Below are 17,339 nucleotides of genomic sequence, written 5' to 3'. Positions count from 1 at the left end.
GAATAATTTGGATTTAAGGAGGCTTAAGAGGTAAAAAAAAATTAAAAAAATTGGATTTATGGAGGTCTAACAGGTAAAAAAAGTTAGAAATTTGGATTTAGAAAGACCTAAGTGGTAAAAAACATTAGAAATTTTGATTTATAGAGGCCTGGCAGGCCTAAAAAAATTAGAAATTTGGATTTAGGGAGTACCTAATAGGTCTAAAATATTGAAATTTTGAATTTTGGACAAGCCTAACACGTAATGAGATATATTTAATTGTTTTTATTAGTTCAATGCTAGTTTCTAAAAAAAAATTATAACATTTTTACATTTTTTATTTTTAGTTTTAAATTTAGAAATTAAATTGTTTGAGTCTCAAAAATAAAAAAAATAATTTTTTTAATGGAAAAAACATAATAAAAATAAGTTCAAAATGTTCAAAAAAAAAAAATAAATAAATAAAGATAATATAGTTTTGTAATTATTAAAAAGTAAAATTTAAATAAATAAACACTTTCTAAAATAAATTGAGTTTAGGGGAATTAAACTTATGACCTTTTAAAAAGAAGCAAGTATTTTTAACCATCTCATATATCTTTAAACAATGAAATATTAATACATAGAGTCTATTTAGACTAATATTAATGGGGTCAAAACTACTCGTGACCATGATAGTTCCGACGGCCAATGCCACGTGTCATTTTTGTAACAATCACTTGGATACATTTCACCTCGACGACCACAATCGCCAACCTCAACACCTCGATAAGGCTGCGACGACAAACAACGACATCACCTCGCACGAATATGGAAAAATTTAATAAAAAAATGACATGTGGTATTGGTGTGGTCAACAGTCGAGCGCGTTTTCTATACGGGTCTATATTTTGACCGAACATAGTGGTGTAAGGGGTTGTATGTGATGTTTTTGGAGAGTTGAGGGGGTTGAGAGATTGTTCCCTAAATTGAGAGGGCCAGATAAAAAAAAATGTTACAAGTTTAAAGGGTCGGATGCCTATTAAGCCTAATATAAGCTTTTAACATCACGTTGACGGAGAATTAAGTTGGCGGAAATGTCAGCAAATACTCAGTGTGGAGAAAAGCCAAAACCACTAAATAAAATATTATATATATACATAAGCTAAGGAAAAGATAATTGTCTTAACCAAAACCGATAGAATAGAGCCGTTGTGAGATCATATCATCAATATGGGTAATTTTCATAGCTGTTCTTTGAAGAACTCGAGCAAGAAGAAGGTTAAAACTCGTGACTCGGAGGAAACAAAACATCATCAACTCACTACTTGCTTACGATTATTTAACAAGGTATGATCACCTTCTTCTTCTTCTTATTATTCTTCAATCTGAGTGCAGAGGCGGATCCAGCCTAGAGCCCGGGGGCCGAAGCCCCCGGCCATCGGCTCCGCCTCCGCCATTGAGTACCGTTATTTTTGTCCCGTGTAGCTCCCCAAATATTAGTATATATTTAACTGATGTAGTAGTATCACAAAAATTTAAAGTAGTTTAGTTGGTTAACAGTCTTCTTTTAAGGTGAGAGGTTATGGGTTCAAACCATCGTAAATCTTATTTTTTGTTTTATATGAAGTTATTTTTATTATATCTCTTTTTTTAAGAATTTATTATCTCTTTTCTATAAAACAAATAAATTTTCTATAAAAAAAAATCAATTTCTTACTTTTTAGATTCAATTAACTTAATTTCTAAATTAAATTTTATAAAAATTATAAAAAAAATATAGCTAAAAAAAAGTGTGAAAATATTACAATTTTTAGCTAACATACAAAAACCATAAAGTTTAAGTATGCTACAAGAAGGTTAAAAAAAATTGTCCAGCCCTATAGGCTGGACTTCGAAAATTTAAACAACAACAAAGTCTTAGTCCCGAAATGATTCGGGGTCGGCTAACATGAATCATCATATAAAACCGTGAAATCAAGTCGTGTCAGCGAAAATTTAAACATCGGACTAAAATTAGCCCCCTCGGACGTCGATTCCTGGATCCGCCACTGTCTGAGTGAAATTTAAGGTTTTATTTATGACATTAATGGCATCCATATCCATTACAGAGCTGCAAAGACAATTCTAGGCTCGGTCTGGACATATTTAAGGATTGGAATTTATAAATTAGAAGTCTATAATATATTTTTTTAGGGTTTATGATTTATGAATTGGAGTCTAAATTTTTTAAATTATAGTATAAAATCATAATATATAGAGAATAAATAATGATATATTAAGAATTAATTTTGGTGATATGACTTAGTTGTAATTTTGTACTTAATTATGATATTCATGTATTTGACCCTTTACTATTTGCATCCCATTACCTTTTTAGCCCAACCCAAATCCTGTTTATATTTTATTGGAAAATTTACACGGGAATATAGATTTTAAAAATTATTTAGTTTTTTGATAGAGAAAAGAAAAAAAAAACAAAACAAAACACCACAACGCATTAGTCCGGGATTAGCCGAGCAAAGCTAACTTCCACATTATCATCAAAAAGCAAAGACAACAGGAGCTCAGGGAAAGAAGAGAAAATAGACACGCAAAACCCTTAGTTTTAAAAAATATATATAATTTTTTTTAAACCTAAAAAATTATTATTTTTAATATATTTTTAAAGATTGGAATTTATAAATTAAAAATTTAGTATATTTTTTAAAATTAGAATTTATAGATTGGAGTTTTAAATTTATATATAAAAACATACTTCTTTTATAATAGATAAAAAAAATAATATATTTTGTTATAACTATTGTGATTTTCGTATAAAAAGCAAACATAAACTAATGGATTAAATACATGAATATCATAATTAAGTACAAACTTACAACTAAATTATATCACCAAACTTAATTCTTAATATGTCACTATTTTCTATATATTGTGATTTTACATCATAATTTAAAGATTCTACACTCCAATTCATAAACCATAAACCGTAGAAAATATATTTTAGACTTCTAATTTATAAATTCTAATCCTTAAATATATTAAAAGTAACTAGTTTGACATAATCCAAAACCATGGCTTGACATAGTTGTAAATAGTTTTTAAAAGATGAATTTCTATGTAATTTTCCCTATATTTTATTGGAAAATTTACACGGGAATATAGATTTAATTTTAGAATTTATGGATTGGAGTTTTAAATTATATATAAAAACATACTTATTTTATAATATATAAAAAATAATAATATATTTAAAATTAAATTTTGTTATAACTATTGTGATTTTCGTATAAAAAGCAAACATAAATTAATGGGTTAAATACATGAATATCATAATTAAGTACAAAATTACAACTAAGTCATATCACCAAATTTAATTTTTTAATATGCTATTATTCTTTATGTATTATGATTTTACACTATAGTTTAAAAATTCTAGACTCTAATTCATAAATCATAAACTCTAGAAAATATAGTCTAAATTTTTAATTTATAAATTCTATTCCTTAAAATATATTAAAAGTATTGATTTCACTAGTTTGACATAATCCAAAATTATAACTTGACATAGTTATAAATAGTCGTTAAAAAATGAATTTCTGTGTAATTTTCTCTAAAATAATTGTGGGTTGATCTGGACATCTACTATTTGCAGCCCATCAACCTATCAGCCCAATCCAAACCCCTGTTTATATTTTTCTAGAAAATACTTTTTAAATAGGGAAATTTACATATAAATTCATACTTGAAAAACTATTTACAATTATATCAAGTTTTAATTTTGAATTATATAAAACTAATACAGTTATTACTTTTAATCTATTTTTTAAATTGGAGTTTATAAATTATGGGCCTAAAATACATTGTCTAGAATTTAGAATTTAAGAATTAGAGTTTAGAAGTTTTAAATTAGGGTTTAAAAATATACTTTATTTGTCATATATAGAAATATTCAGAATTAAATTTGATAATCTGATTTAGTTGTAAATCTGTAGTTAATCATGATATTCACGTAGGAAGCCCTTTTAAATATAACACACCAATCCAATGTGTCTAAATTATTTTAGAATAAAGTAAAAGAAAAAAAAATATTTGTACTTTCACTTTTGGTCTAATTGGTATCTGTAAATTTCTTTTTCCAAAATTAGGGGATAGCTGGAGTTTTTTGTTTTACTAAAAGTAATAACCTTAAAATTAAAATCAGTATCGATAATTTTAAAATTGAAAAAATTCGAACGCTTGATAATATTTTAAACAACTTTGATTTTTCAACTTTTTAATTTGATGTTATTTAGGTGTTGTTTGATTAGGGAGAAAAAATGAATGTTTAGAGAGAAAACGCCGAAAATGAAGATTTTAAAAAATAAATTTGTAAATGTGGTACTAAACCACTTTAATTCTTGAAATTTTCCATTTGGAGGTTATTAACAGTTATTTTTATAGAGTCAAATGAAAAAATCATCGTTTTTAGCAATCGAAACATCAGTCATCGTTTGGAAAAAAATATTAATTCAAACAAAAGCATAAAGACTTGTTTCGGATTCTAAATATATATCAAAAACCAACTACATCCCCGTATTTTAAAATTGAGCAATTGGGTCCCCAATTTTACATCTAACATTGATGGTCAAGCGCAACTTTGCATCAAATTGTTTTCTCGTTCATGAATCTTGTTATGTCTATTATATATATACGTCATTTTAGCATTTATCATTAACTAATTATAAACATGTATATACACATGAAAAAGATTAAAAAAAAAAATTATACTGTGTACAAATTGGACAAAAATAAATTAAAAATCTAAATATTTCATCAAGTTTTAAAATATTAATCTCGAATTCCATTATGAAATTACAAAAAGATTTAAATTCTTTTTGTTTTCGTTACGACTGATATGAAATTAGTGTATAATATATAACATAATTTATGTGTTTTATTATGATATCTGAAGTTGATCTAATTAATTTGCCAACGTTAACCGTAATAAAATTGCATAATTTTAAACGTTAGAAATAAGTTTACTTATGACTCTCAACATTAGAGGTATTTTTGTAGTCTAATTTTTTTTAAAAAAATTAATGTTTAAATTCTTAAGATTACCATCGAAAAAAAGTATGCTTTTAATTCTATATTTATTTTAATGTTAATTATGATAAATTCAAAAAACTATTCATCATTTTAAGTAGGGATAAAGTGCAATAATGTTCCTAACATTTACAGGCAGAAGTAATTTATCTTTAACATTTAAAATGATACAATTTTACTCTTAATATTGATATTCAAGAGCAATTTTATCCATAAATTGGCTAGTTGTGTCAATTTCAGATATTATTATAAAGGCTTAATATCTTTTCAGCCCCCTCAAGTTGTTCTAATACTGCGATTGACCCTCCGAACTTAGACTTGTTACAACTAACCCTCTCAACTTGCTTATTTAGAACAAATAACTCCTAAACCTAAAAAAACATTCTAAATAATATTACATCATAAATAAAAAATTTCAAAATATCGGTTGCTACATCTAAGTAATCTATTGATACATTAACTAAAGGGGAAAACAAACTCCTGAAATAACCTATTTAAGGGGTTATTTGTTTCAAATAAGCAAGTTGAGGGGTTAGTTGTCACAAGTCTAAGTTTGGGGGGTTAGTTGCAATATTGAGACACTTGAGGGGGCTTTAAAGGTATAAAGTCTATTATAAAACACAAATATTTTGTTCCTTGTTCTGCACTAATTACACGTAAGTTGATTTTAAAAAAATCATATTTTTTGTGATTTAATAATATAATTAGAAATTAATAATATTTTAAAATTCCGTGAAATATTTAAATTTTTATATCCAACTCGTACAAAATATATCTTTTTAAATTATTTTTAAAAAGTTCATGTTTAATCATATGCTTGCGATCTGTTACTAATGAATGATAAAATTACGCATGTGTGAAGTATAGATGACAAGATTTATGACCGATAAGACAATTTGATGAATAATTTCTTTAATTGACCAAACTTGGGGATAAAATTGCTTTTAGCTGCCAATATTAAAGATAAAAAATTTAAATGTTAAAAGTAAAATTGCTCCTAAATATAAATGTTATGGGTATATTTTAAGTAATTACTTATGAGGATATTTTAATTATGTTAGTGTGGAATATTGATTTGGATAATTTGGAAAATGCACATCAACATTACATATTAAAAATATTATCTTAGAATTCACTAACTTTTAACTCAATAAAAAATTGTTTGTTCTATTAATTTCTAACCTATAATTATGTGTAATGATGTCCCATTATATTATCCCAACTCATCAAAATTAACATTATAGTATTATAAAAAAAAATTAATTTATTTTAATGGTATAAATTAAAAGTTAATAATTAAAAGTGATCATCAACACATAACTTAAACATAATTAAAGTATCAAAATTAAAATATCTTTATAAATTATTAGTTGAAATGATGATTTTTTTTAAATAATGGTTATAGTATAAGTAATTAAAAAATTATAATTTAGAAATAAATCAGAGAATGTTGAATCTATATCTTCAATATCATAGATCATGATAGAGCAACAGTATATTGTGTTTGAAACTGTTTTTGGCACAACGGCCAAAAACACTTTTCACTCAGAATCGATTTTATAGTATTTTTTTTTTCAGAATGACTTCGTGATCTTTCAATGAGCCATATATATATAATATGGCTCATTGAAAGATCACAAAGTCATGCCGAAAAAAATGCTACGAAATCTATATGATTACAGATAATTTTTTTATGTTTTTTCATGAAGGAATGATAACGCTCATATAGGAGACAGATGATAATCACTTCTATAGGGAGACATACCATAACCAACAATAAAATGAGAAATAACAAAAGAAAAATACAAATAAAAAATAAAATTTTAATTTGCTATAATTAACATTAATAAGCACATAATTAACAATATAGTCCACTTGTTTATTCTTTTCAAATCATAATGGTAATCTTTAAGCATTGAAATATTCATTATTTAATTATTATAACAACATTGGGTAAATGACACATTGACACGTTAGAGAGAAGGAGGGAATTTGAGGTTTCCACGGAAGGTTAGGGACTCAATTGCTCATTTTAAAGTATGGGGATGTAATTGATTTTTGTTGTATATATTAGGGTCTAAAGTTAGCTTTAAATCTTAAATAATAGAAGTCTTTAATCAAGGGATAAGGTATTAGTTAAAAGTAGGGACCTAAATGAGCCAAGTTGTTAATGAATGTATGACTCAATAAAAGTTGGATGGTATTCCATTTGATTTATAAACGAGTCGAGTTTGAGTATGACGAAACTCAATTTAGAAGCTTATGAACAGATTTGATTATAGATTTATGAACAAAGGAATGTCCAATGATTAGAAGATAAGTTAAACAATATTAATTAAAAGGACTCCGCTGCTGTTCAACGGATATGAGTTGCCAAGTTTCTTCTTTTCTTTTTAATTCTTGCATCAAAATTCTTTTTCCATTTGTGGCATCATCAAGTAATCACTCTGAAGAATGCATTTTAGCTGAGATGAGAGTTTTTCAAGGAAATCTCAGTCCTCAGCTAGTCGATGTCATGGCTATCAAAGAAGGTTTAAGTTAGATTAAGATGCATCGCTCTAGTGAGAAAATTCAAATTCAGTCGAATTGTCTCATCATAATCAAGACAATTCAATTGGGTTTAGAAGGTCGTTCGTATTTACTTGACATTATTTCTGATTGTATTCATTTATTACAAGATTTAGAGTTGTGCTCTATCTCCTTTATTAAACGTTCAGCGAATTCGGTTGTCCATACTCTAGCAAAAGCGGTCAATTCTGTGTTTGTTCGGGGTGAGTGGATATATCCACCACTATTTCTTAGCAATATTCTTTCATCTAATTTAAATTAATAAAACTTGATATTATTTCAAACAAAAAAAGGATAAGATATTGAGTTTAAGTTTTTTTACAGAAGTATCCATGTAAAAATAACAACAATGCAAGCTTAACGTTTAAAAAAATAGTATCAACTTACACATCGATAACGGAATATGACACATATTATTCTGTTAAGTTTTGATTTCTCTCTTCATCTACAATTAATGGAACTTAACGGAGTAATATGAATGACGTATCACGTTCCGTTATTGAACCTAAATTGATATTATTTTTTAAACATTTTTTTTGAAATCATTATTTTTTAAACATTAAATCTACATTAATACTATTTTATATGTAGAGTCTAAATTGATAACCCACTTACATCTAGATAAAAAGCATAGTCTTGATAACCCACTTAATGACTTAAATTAAAATATTAAGCACTTATTTAACTTAAGTGCGTTTGATAACAATTATTTCTCCACCACTTAAATTAATAAATTAAGTTAAAAATCACTTATTTTGGTAAGTTAAACATTATCAACTAATATTTTTATAATAATTATATCACTCAATATTTTCGACACTTATAATATTCAGCATTTAAAATTCAGTACTTATTTTTTCAGTACTTAATTTTGAGTTTTATCAAACAACGCGTTATTTGACCCAGTACTATCCATGAAGCTTCTACTTATTATTCTTGAATCCTAAGAAATTAGAAAATAAAAAAGATTCCATCCTAATTTCTAAAGTGAATATCCCCCAAAAGTTGAACCTTTATTCAGATTTAGAATTTGTTTAAAAAACGTTAATTATTCGGTACATCCGTTACTATATAATTATCATCAGTCAACGGTAACGACGTCCGTTCATCTCTCCGACCTTTAATAATATAAAACCGATAAAAACCAACTGAACTTCAACTAACCAATTCCTTCTCCCTCCATCTGATTTTCCTTCTTCACTCCATATCTTTAATCTCTCACTTTCTTCTCAATTATATGAATGCAGATTGATTCCAATTCTACCATGTCTGATTCTGATTTGGAGTCCACGTTGAAGGAATTCCGAATTCGCTCTTTCATTTTCCAATCTGATTTGGACGCCTCCGCTGTTGATTGTCATCCTGAAGATGACAATTCAGCTCCCCCTGATTGTCCTGTTTTGGTCTTTATCAACTCCAAGAGCGGTGGCCAGCTCGGCGGTGATCTCCTCCTTACCTACCGTTCCCTTCTCAATCCCAAACAGGTTTTTTGTTTTTTCCTCTTCCTCGTTTTATTTTTCTTCAAATCTATGTATGTGAATGCGTTTGATTTGTTCTTATTTTAGGTATTTGATGTAGGGGTGGAGGCTCCTGATAATGTGTTGAGAAGAATTTATTTGAATCTTGAATTACTCAAGTCTCGAAGTCAGTTAGCTTATGAGATTCAGAAGAGGCTCCGAATCATTGTAAGCCCTAAATTACCTACTATTTCCTCTGTTTATGTTTATAGAATTCTATTTGAAATGTATGTATACCGAATGATGTCTTCTCTTTATGAACTGGGCATAAGGATTGCCCTGAATACCTGAAATAAGATTAGCAAAGGAGGGGCTGGAATCCGGGGTTCCCTCTCTTTGGTTAAGTCAGTAGACATATAAGCCTGCTAGTACTTTTAGAGAAGGAGAAGTTGTGTGTACCTTGTGAGGTTGAGCTTGGCTGATCCTATACTAAAGTCTCCATGTGGCTGATCCTACACTTTAGCAGGTCTTCACGTGTTGACGACTTGGATTTGGATTGATGATGATGTTTGATATGTTATTAGGACTAGGAGTTTTATTTTGTTTTACAACTTTAGAAGTTAAACGAGTCATTATGAGTTATAGTTTTATTTTTTGTGTTTTCTAATTTGTTTGTGGCCTCACATCTGAGAGGTGGTCGCCTCGCCTCAAGGCGATATTTTTCCCTTGTTAGAGCATAAGTCAATGTAATTAATGAATAGCATGTCCAAGACTGCTCTAGGGCTGCTAGAGCTGCTGGTAGGGTCAGTTTGTCTCTTTGATTGAAGGATAACCTTGTATATATATGTATTGCTCTTAAATAAAACATATCAATGTAGTTGTAACATCCCTCATCGGCTCGGCTCACCTTTCGACTTTCACAACTATGCCATTTAGACCTCCCTACCCTTTTCGTAAGTTTCCGCATCAAGCGGGGAAAGGAGGGTGTGTGTTTGGGTTTTTGTGGTGTGATTGGGACACGTGTACTCGGGGATTATGCCTTTTGAGGAAGTGTCCCCTATTATCCACGTGTAATTTTTTCATCATTTCTTTTATGGCATGGTATCACCAAATTTAACCTTTTTTTGAATCGCTTAGGTTGCAGGTGGTGATGGAACGGCTGGCTGGCTTCTTGGAGTTGTTTGCGATCTCAAGTTCCCACATCCACCTCCAATTGCCACTGTGCCTTTAGGAACTGGAAATAATCTTCCTTTTGCATTTGGTTGGGTGAGATTTCTCCCTCTTTAAACTTGTAGTGTTTCATTTGGCTCATTAAATGTGCATCCAGGCAGTAGACACTTTAACAGCTTCTTCAATAGACTTTCTGAACTAATAGACAAGGAAAATATCCTTTTCTTCTGTTTCAAAAGAACTTCTCTTATGTGTTTCTCTGGTTTATGAAATAATGTAATTACTTGTTCTTTTTTCCTTATTGTAGGGAAAAAAGAATCCTGGAACTGATCAGAATGCTGTGTTGTCTTTTCTGAAACAAGTAAAGGAAGCCAAGGAAATGAAAATAGACAAGTCAGTTAACATGCCATTCTATCTCTTTCCCTGTTTCTATATCTCATTACACTTTTAAATTGGATTTCTGTTATTATGGGGGGCGACCCGGTGCACTACGCGTCCCCGCTGAGCGAGGGTCCGGGGAGGGGTCCCACCACAAGGGTGTACTGGGGGCAAGCCTTCCCTTGCCAATTTATTTGGCAAGAGGCCGCTCCTAAGACTCGAACCCGTGACCTCTTCGGCTGCTTTATCTGTGTTTCTAAATCATGAGGAACCATTGCTTATCAGCGCTTGCCATAGATTACCCTAACCTAATTACTATTTGCATTATTCATCACAAATTGTTAGTTCTTCTTATTCTTCTGCTAGACAAACAACTGGATTTTGTCATTTTGATCCCCAAATTGTCTTCTCATCATATAACTGTAGTTTTTAATTTCTTTGTATCTGAGAAATGCTGAGATAGATGGGACAATAAATAAGTATGCATTTTTCTGATTATTTAATTCATTTTGTTTTTGGTTGTTCATGATTTCTTTTGTATGATTCCTTTATGTGATGAAGCTGGCATATTCTAATGAGGATGAGAGCTCCCCGTCAAGGTTCTTGTGACCCCATTGCACCTCTTGAGCTACCACATTCTCTGCATGCATTTCATCGTGTTTCTGTAACTGATGAATTCAGCAAGGTTAGTACTCTTCTGACATTTGCTTTTCATGCACTCTCCATTACTTGCTCCTGGGACATTCTACTGAATTTTCTTTTCCAATGGGCTTGATTATATGTGAAAACAAGGTCCACACAGTGTATTAGTAGGGATAGAACATTACATTATGCTTGGTTTTTCCTGATTCCGTTTTTCTATATTATTTCCTATTTTCTAAGAGATGTTGCATTATGCATGTTCTTACAAGTAATACTTCTGTTCCTTCTTAGGAAGGTTACCACACATTTCGTGGTGGATTCTGGAATTACTTCAGCATGGGTAAGATTTCTTACTTGGACAAATGTATAAAAATATTAGCGTACTTGTAAAGCTGTTCTTGTTTGACAGGCTCGTTTTGTTCTGTAGCTTCTATGTTCAAACTGGATTACAATGGATAAACATATATTTTTGGATTTTCATTGTCTTTCTTCATGTGATGGATTCTTCTATTTTAGATCTTTTCAATGAAATTTGTGTTTGACAGTTAGATGTCTTTTGTTGCTAACAGGAATGGATGCTCAAATTTCATACGGATTTCATTCCGAGAGAAAGCTGCATCCTGAAAAATTTAAGAATCAGTTAGTTAATCAGGTATTATAATGTGTTATGCTTTATGTATGTATGCAAATAGGCTGATTTTAAAATTATAGCATTTGAACATTCTTACGAGGTTGTTGCATAATTCAAACTTTGTGTTATTGATAGTTTTATTATGATTACATTACTGGATCACATTCTGAAGGCTTAATACATTTGTTGCCCATGTACTTGCCTCAAAAGTTCAACTGCCCCCCTGAACTTTCAAAAGTTCCAAATGACCTCCTATTCTTGTCCAATTTCATTCAATAGCCCCCTATTATTTTCCAATTGCATTCAATAACCTCCTATTTTTGTCCAATTGTATTCAATAACCCCAAAGCTTCAACTGCCCCGTAAACTTTCAAAAGTCCCTAATTATTTGTCTATTTGGCATTTCCTTTTTGACCCGGGGTGACCACTTTGACACGTGACAGAGCGTGTCTCCCATTTTTTGCATTCAACAATTTCTATTGAGAAATAAGGGGTTATTGAATGCAATTGGACAAGAATAGAGGGTCATTTGGAACTTTTCAAAGTTCAGGGGGCAGTTGAAGTTTTGAGACAAGTACAGGGAGCAACAAATGTATTAGGCCCATTCTGAAAGTCTACTTTTACTATGAAAAGATGTCACCTTGAAACATGTCGAGCTGCTTCAATGTCTATGGTTTTCTGCAGGTTTTAAATATAACCAATATGTGGTGGATTAGGAATTCTGTTGCAATATGCAGTTTATGTAATGGAATTTGCAAACTGTGTGCAGGGTGTTTTTTCTTATTTTGTTGAATTCTAGTCGGAGTCAAAATTGTATGTCATCATCCATTTATAATTTAACCATGTTTTGAAGTTCCATAATCAGTTATGGAAGCACTATTATGGTAAACGAGTACCCAATAGGCTGATTCACATAGGAGAAATACTATTATAGTACATAGCTTGCTCAATTAGTTTGTAGGATACAGCATGCCGTAGGCTTCGGTGCATAGCTTTGTTTTTCTCATGCATGGAATGAATACTATTATGCTATGGAATGAATGCTATTATGCTATGGAATGAATGCTGCTTATTGCTTTTCTAACTGTTGTCTCTTTTTAATTTTTCTGCCATCCTTTTGCTTGGGAACCAGAGTACTTATGCAAAGCTTGGTTGTACACAAGGGTGGTTTTTTGCTTCTGTTGCACATCCCTCTTCAAAGTATGTATTGCTCCTTGCATTATGAAACTGCCACCCCCCACCACCCCACAAGGGTGGTTTTTCTCCTTACTACATTCTGTTTTGAAATTTTCGTTATGTGAGAAGGAATCTTAAAATGCTTTTCATATTTCTGTTACTGTATTTTGAATTTTCTCTTAGTAATGATTAGAGTTAGGAGTATTTGTACTATCTATAGCCATAAAATTGAATTTTAACTTTTCATGGAACTGAATATTTGTTACATCATTAACCATAAAACCACCTTCTAATTTTAAGCATGTCAGTTGTAGCAATCTTGGGCAATACCAAATTGATTGCAATAAAGTTTTCCACAATTTGAGTTTCTTCCCATGTTGGAATGAAATGCTAGTGAATGTGTGGTATGCTTTAGTTAGATTTCTGCCAACTCTAGTCTGCTTTTCTATATCTATGTGATGCTGGGAGCAGAGTCTAAGTTCTTCAACTTGCGGTAGTTAATTTTTTCTACTGCCAAGCTCGTAGACTCCTCTGCTTGCAATAGTACTGCCTTTATCCATTGAATTAGTTTATAGTTCATCCTCAGATGTTATAGCTTTATTTTGATGAAGTTTTTTAGTATCAGGAAAACGTAATAGACGAGTTTAAATGTTCTAAAATATGTGATGTAAATATTTATTACAGGAACATAGCGCAGCTTACGAAGGTTAAGATCATGAAAAGACACGGTCAATGGGAAGACCTACAAATACCCCACAGGTAGCTTCAATTTTCATATGTTGTCACATTACATGGCTTTGTATGTTGAGTCTGTGTGTTTATGAACTCATCATCTTTCCATGCTACTCTCTTTTAATAAACAGCATCAGGTCGATTGTCTGCCTGAACTTACCCAGCTTTTCCGGAGGACTGAGTCCTTGGGGAACACCAAATATCAACAAACGGCTCGATGTCAGTCAGTCTACTTGGTTATTTGCCTTAAATTTTCAGATTTGCAATTAGAGTAATTAACATTTTAAGCATACTGATGAATGGTTTCTTCTCTGTTTATAGAGAGACTTGACTCCACCATTTGTCGATGATGGACTTCTTGAGATTGTTGGTTTCAGAGATGCTTGGCATGGGCTTGTTCTCCTTGCTCCTAAAGGACATGGAACCCGTCTTGCACAGGTAAGAGAGTTAACTGTCAAGTACGGCTGGTAATTTGTCAGTGAGTCGTGTCTAGTGCGAAATGAGTCAACCCTTACTCAACAGAAATTTTTTTGTGCCATAATTGTCTCAACCCAATCGGGTTCTAGTTGTTTTCATGTCATGTTCGTGGGTATGTAATTTTACTATCTCAACCCAATCGAGTTATAGTCGTTTTCATGTCTTAATACATCCGTTGTTCCCGTACTTGGTCCAAAACATCAACTGCCCCCTTGAACTTTCAAAAGTTCCAAATACTCCCTATTCTTATCCAATTAAGAGATGCTTGGCATGGGTTTTTTCTCTTTGCTCCTAAAGGACATGGAACCCGTCTTGCACAGGTAAGAAAGTTCACTGTAAAGTACGGCTCGCAATTAGTGTCAGTACATTGTGTCTAGTGTGAAATGAGTTGACCCTTACCCAACCGGAAAACATTCGTGCAATAATTGTCTCAACCCAATCGGGTTCTAGTTATTTTCATGTCATGTTCACGGGCCACGTGGAACTTTTACTATCTGTGTTAATGATGACATGAAAAATATAGAAGGATATAGTAATGCTTAATACGTCCGTTGCCCCCCGTATTTGGTCCAAAACTTCAACTGCCCTCTGAACTTTCAAAAGTTCCAAATACCCCAATTCTTGTCCGATAAAGAGATGCTTGGCATGGGCTTGTTCTACTTGCTCCTAAAGGACATGGAACCCGTCTTGCACAGGTAAGATAGTTAAAACTGTCAAGTAGGGCTGGCAATTAGTGTCCGAGAGTCGTGTCTAGTGTGAAATGAGTCAACCCTTACCCAACCGAAAAAAATTTCATGCAATAATTGTCTCAACCCAAATGGGTTCTAGTTGTTTTCATGTCATGTTCGCGAGCCACATCGAATTTTACTATCTCTCTTAATGGTGACAAGAAGGAATAGAAGGATATAGTAAAAGGCTTAATACATTCATTGCCCTCCTACTTGGCCCAAAACTTCAACTGATCCAGTGAACATTCAAAAGTTCCAAATACCCCTATTCTTGTCCAATAAAGAGATGCTTGGCATGGGCTTGTTCTCCTTGCTCCTAAAGGACATGGAACCCGTCTTGCGCAGGTAAGAGAGTTAACTGTCAAGTACGGCTGGAAATTTGCATCAGTGAGTCGTGTCTAGTGTGAAATAGTCAATCCTTACCCAACCGAAAAGAATTCGTGCAAGAATTGTCTCAACCCAATCCGGTTCTAGTCATTTTCATGTCATGTTCGCAGGCCACATGGAATTTTACTGAAAAATATAGAAGGATATAGTAAGGCTTAATACACCCTGAACTTTCAAAAGTTCCAAATGACTCCTATTCTTGTCCAATTACATTCAATAACCAATAAGTTTTCAATAACTCATATTCTTGTCTAATTGCATTTAATAACTTCATGTTCTGTTCTTCTTGTCCAATTGCATTCAATAATAGGGGTCATTTGGATTCAGGGTGCAACGAATGTATTAGGCCATATAGTATATTCCTAATATTTATATTATTTTTTATTAATAGGTTAACCCTAACCGCCCAAATTTTTTACCCAAACTCTACTTAAAAAACTCTTAATCCACAAATATCATATTGAATTCGTGTAACGAGTTCACAGGTCACGTGTATTTTTACTATATCTTTTATGAGAGTTTGAGTCATGAGTAACAATTGTAATTTGAGCATTTCTACAATTACTTTCAGAGCAATACACCCGATCATTTCCCATGAACTGGTATGTATCCATCTTTTGACTGGTTGGGTCTATTAGTTGGGGGTATGGTAGAAATTCACTTGTAATTTTATTACCTCTATTAAAGTGACATAAAAAAAATTGAGATAACACAATAATAATTTTAAAGGTTAATTCCGGAAAAAAAAAAACTTGCAAATCAATGATTTTTGGGTTGAGATTACCAATTTGATCTTTAACGACCTCAAAATGAAATTTTTTAAGAATTAAAGTTATTTAGTATCACATTTACTATAGAACCACATTTTTTTTCCCAAAACATTTATTTTTTAAGTTCTTTCTCCTCACCAAATGACCACTAAACTAAAATGTTGAAGAATTAAAGTGGGGACTGCCACCTCAGTTTAAACATTATCATTGTAGTTGGTTAAGTAAACAACTTTCTTCTGTCAATAGGCTCGGCGAATCCGATTCGAGTTCCACAAAGCCGAAGCTGACCATACATTCATGAGGATCGACGGGGAACCATGGAAACAACCCTTACCGGAAGACGATGATACTGTTGAAGTTGAAATCTCCCACCTTGGCCAAGTCAACATGCTTGCAACTCATGACTGCAAATCTAAAAGCATTCATGATCCCTCGTCGCTAAGCCATCACGACGGTGGTGATGATGATAGTGATGAAGAGTCTGAAGAAAGCGAAGAGCGTAAGAAATTCGGTGCAGCTGAAACGTTTAGGATCCCAGAAGACGTCGACATTTCCCATCTCAGTTGATCGAAACTCTAACGTATATATTTCTTTTCCTGATTGTTATTTTTTGGTTTGCAATTTTAGTCATTTTTAAACAATTACCTTTTTATCAAATTAATAAGTGAATAGGCATTTGAAGGTTTAATCTAATTTTTTGTGATTGTGTACATGAAAAACAAGTATGTGAAAAGCTAGATATTCCAGTTGTTCAGACAGGACATCTCAACAAATGATAAAAAAAAATTATTATCACTGACGCAATAGAAATATCAAAGACGTCAACAAACGTTGATTCCCGTACGAATATCCGTTAATAATCCTTCAAAATTCAAAGAATTCTGAAAAATACGATATATTATGGCCTAATACATCACCAGCTCTCTGAACTTGTCCGAAATAGTAGATTAACTCCCTAAACTTTACAAGTGTCTCACTAGCTCTCTGAATTTGCTTATTTCGTATCACCAGCTCCCTAAACTTGTCCATAAAAGTAGATTAGCTCTCTGAACTTTGCAAATGTCTCACCAACTCCCCCAACTTGTTTACTAAATACAAAAACTACCAACTCTCGACTCTCGACCCTCATCCATTCAATCTCTCAAACCTGCAACACTAACTCTTATAATAGGTTGAA

General features: G+C 31.7%; 1 protein-coding gene across 2 annotated transcripts; it reads left to right on the top strand.

Moving 5' to 3' along the window:
* The first annotated feature begins 1,145 nt into the window (after positions 1-1,145).
* On the top strand, positions 1,146-16,916 carry LOC136229602 (diacylglycerol kinase 5). 2 transcript variants are annotated; one of them, XM_066018494.1, is made up of 14 exons: positions 1,146-1,308; positions 8,862-9,098; positions 9,180-9,299; positions 10,209-10,337; positions 10,549-10,634; positions 11,181-11,304; positions 11,553-11,601; positions 11,831-11,913; positions 13,025-13,092; positions 13,753-13,827; positions 13,932-14,019; positions 14,122-14,238; positions 15,964-15,994; positions 16,409-16,544. In XM_066018494.1, the coding sequence occupies exons 1-13, from the start codon at positions 1,192-1,194 to the stop codon at positions 15,988-15,990; spliced, it is 1,320 nt and encodes a 439-aa protein (XP_065874566.1). In that variant the 5' UTR covers positions 1,146-1,191; the 3' UTR covers positions 15,991-15,994; positions 16,409-16,544. The 2 variants fall into 2 exon arrangements, with proteins under 2 accessions (XP_065874566.1, XP_065874565.1); XM_066018493.1 differs by lacking the exon at positions 15,964-15,994 and having other exon boundaries at positions 1,148-1,308; positions 16,409-16,916.
* Positions 16,917-17,339: the final 423 nt, after the last annotated feature.

The sequence above is a fragment of the Euphorbia lathyris genome, chromosome 5, assembly GCF_963576675.1.
Source record: "Euphorbia lathyris chromosome 5, ddEupLath1.1, whole genome shotgun sequence".
Lineage (NCBI taxonomy): Eukaryota > Viridiplantae > Streptophyta > Magnoliopsida > Malpighiales > Euphorbiaceae > Euphorbia > Euphorbia lathyris.
The sequence above is the reverse complement of the archived record's forward strand: the minus strand, read 5'-3'. Positions and strand labels throughout refer to the sequence as shown.

Bases quoted from the DNA above. Each gene is read 5' to 3' on its own strand.
- LOC136229602 (XM_066018493.1), top strand. From the start codon at position 1,192: ATGGGTAATTTTCATAGCTGTTCTTTGAAGAACTCGAGCAAGAAGAAG. The intron at 10,338-10,548 runs GTGAGATTTCTC...TCCTTATTGTAG, and splicing joins TTCCTTTTGCATTTGGTTGG to GGAAAAAAGAATCCTGGAAC. The intron at 13,093-13,752 runs GTATGTATTGCT...TATTTATTACAG, and splicing joins GTTGCACATCCCTCTTCAAA to GAACATAGCGCAGCTTACGA.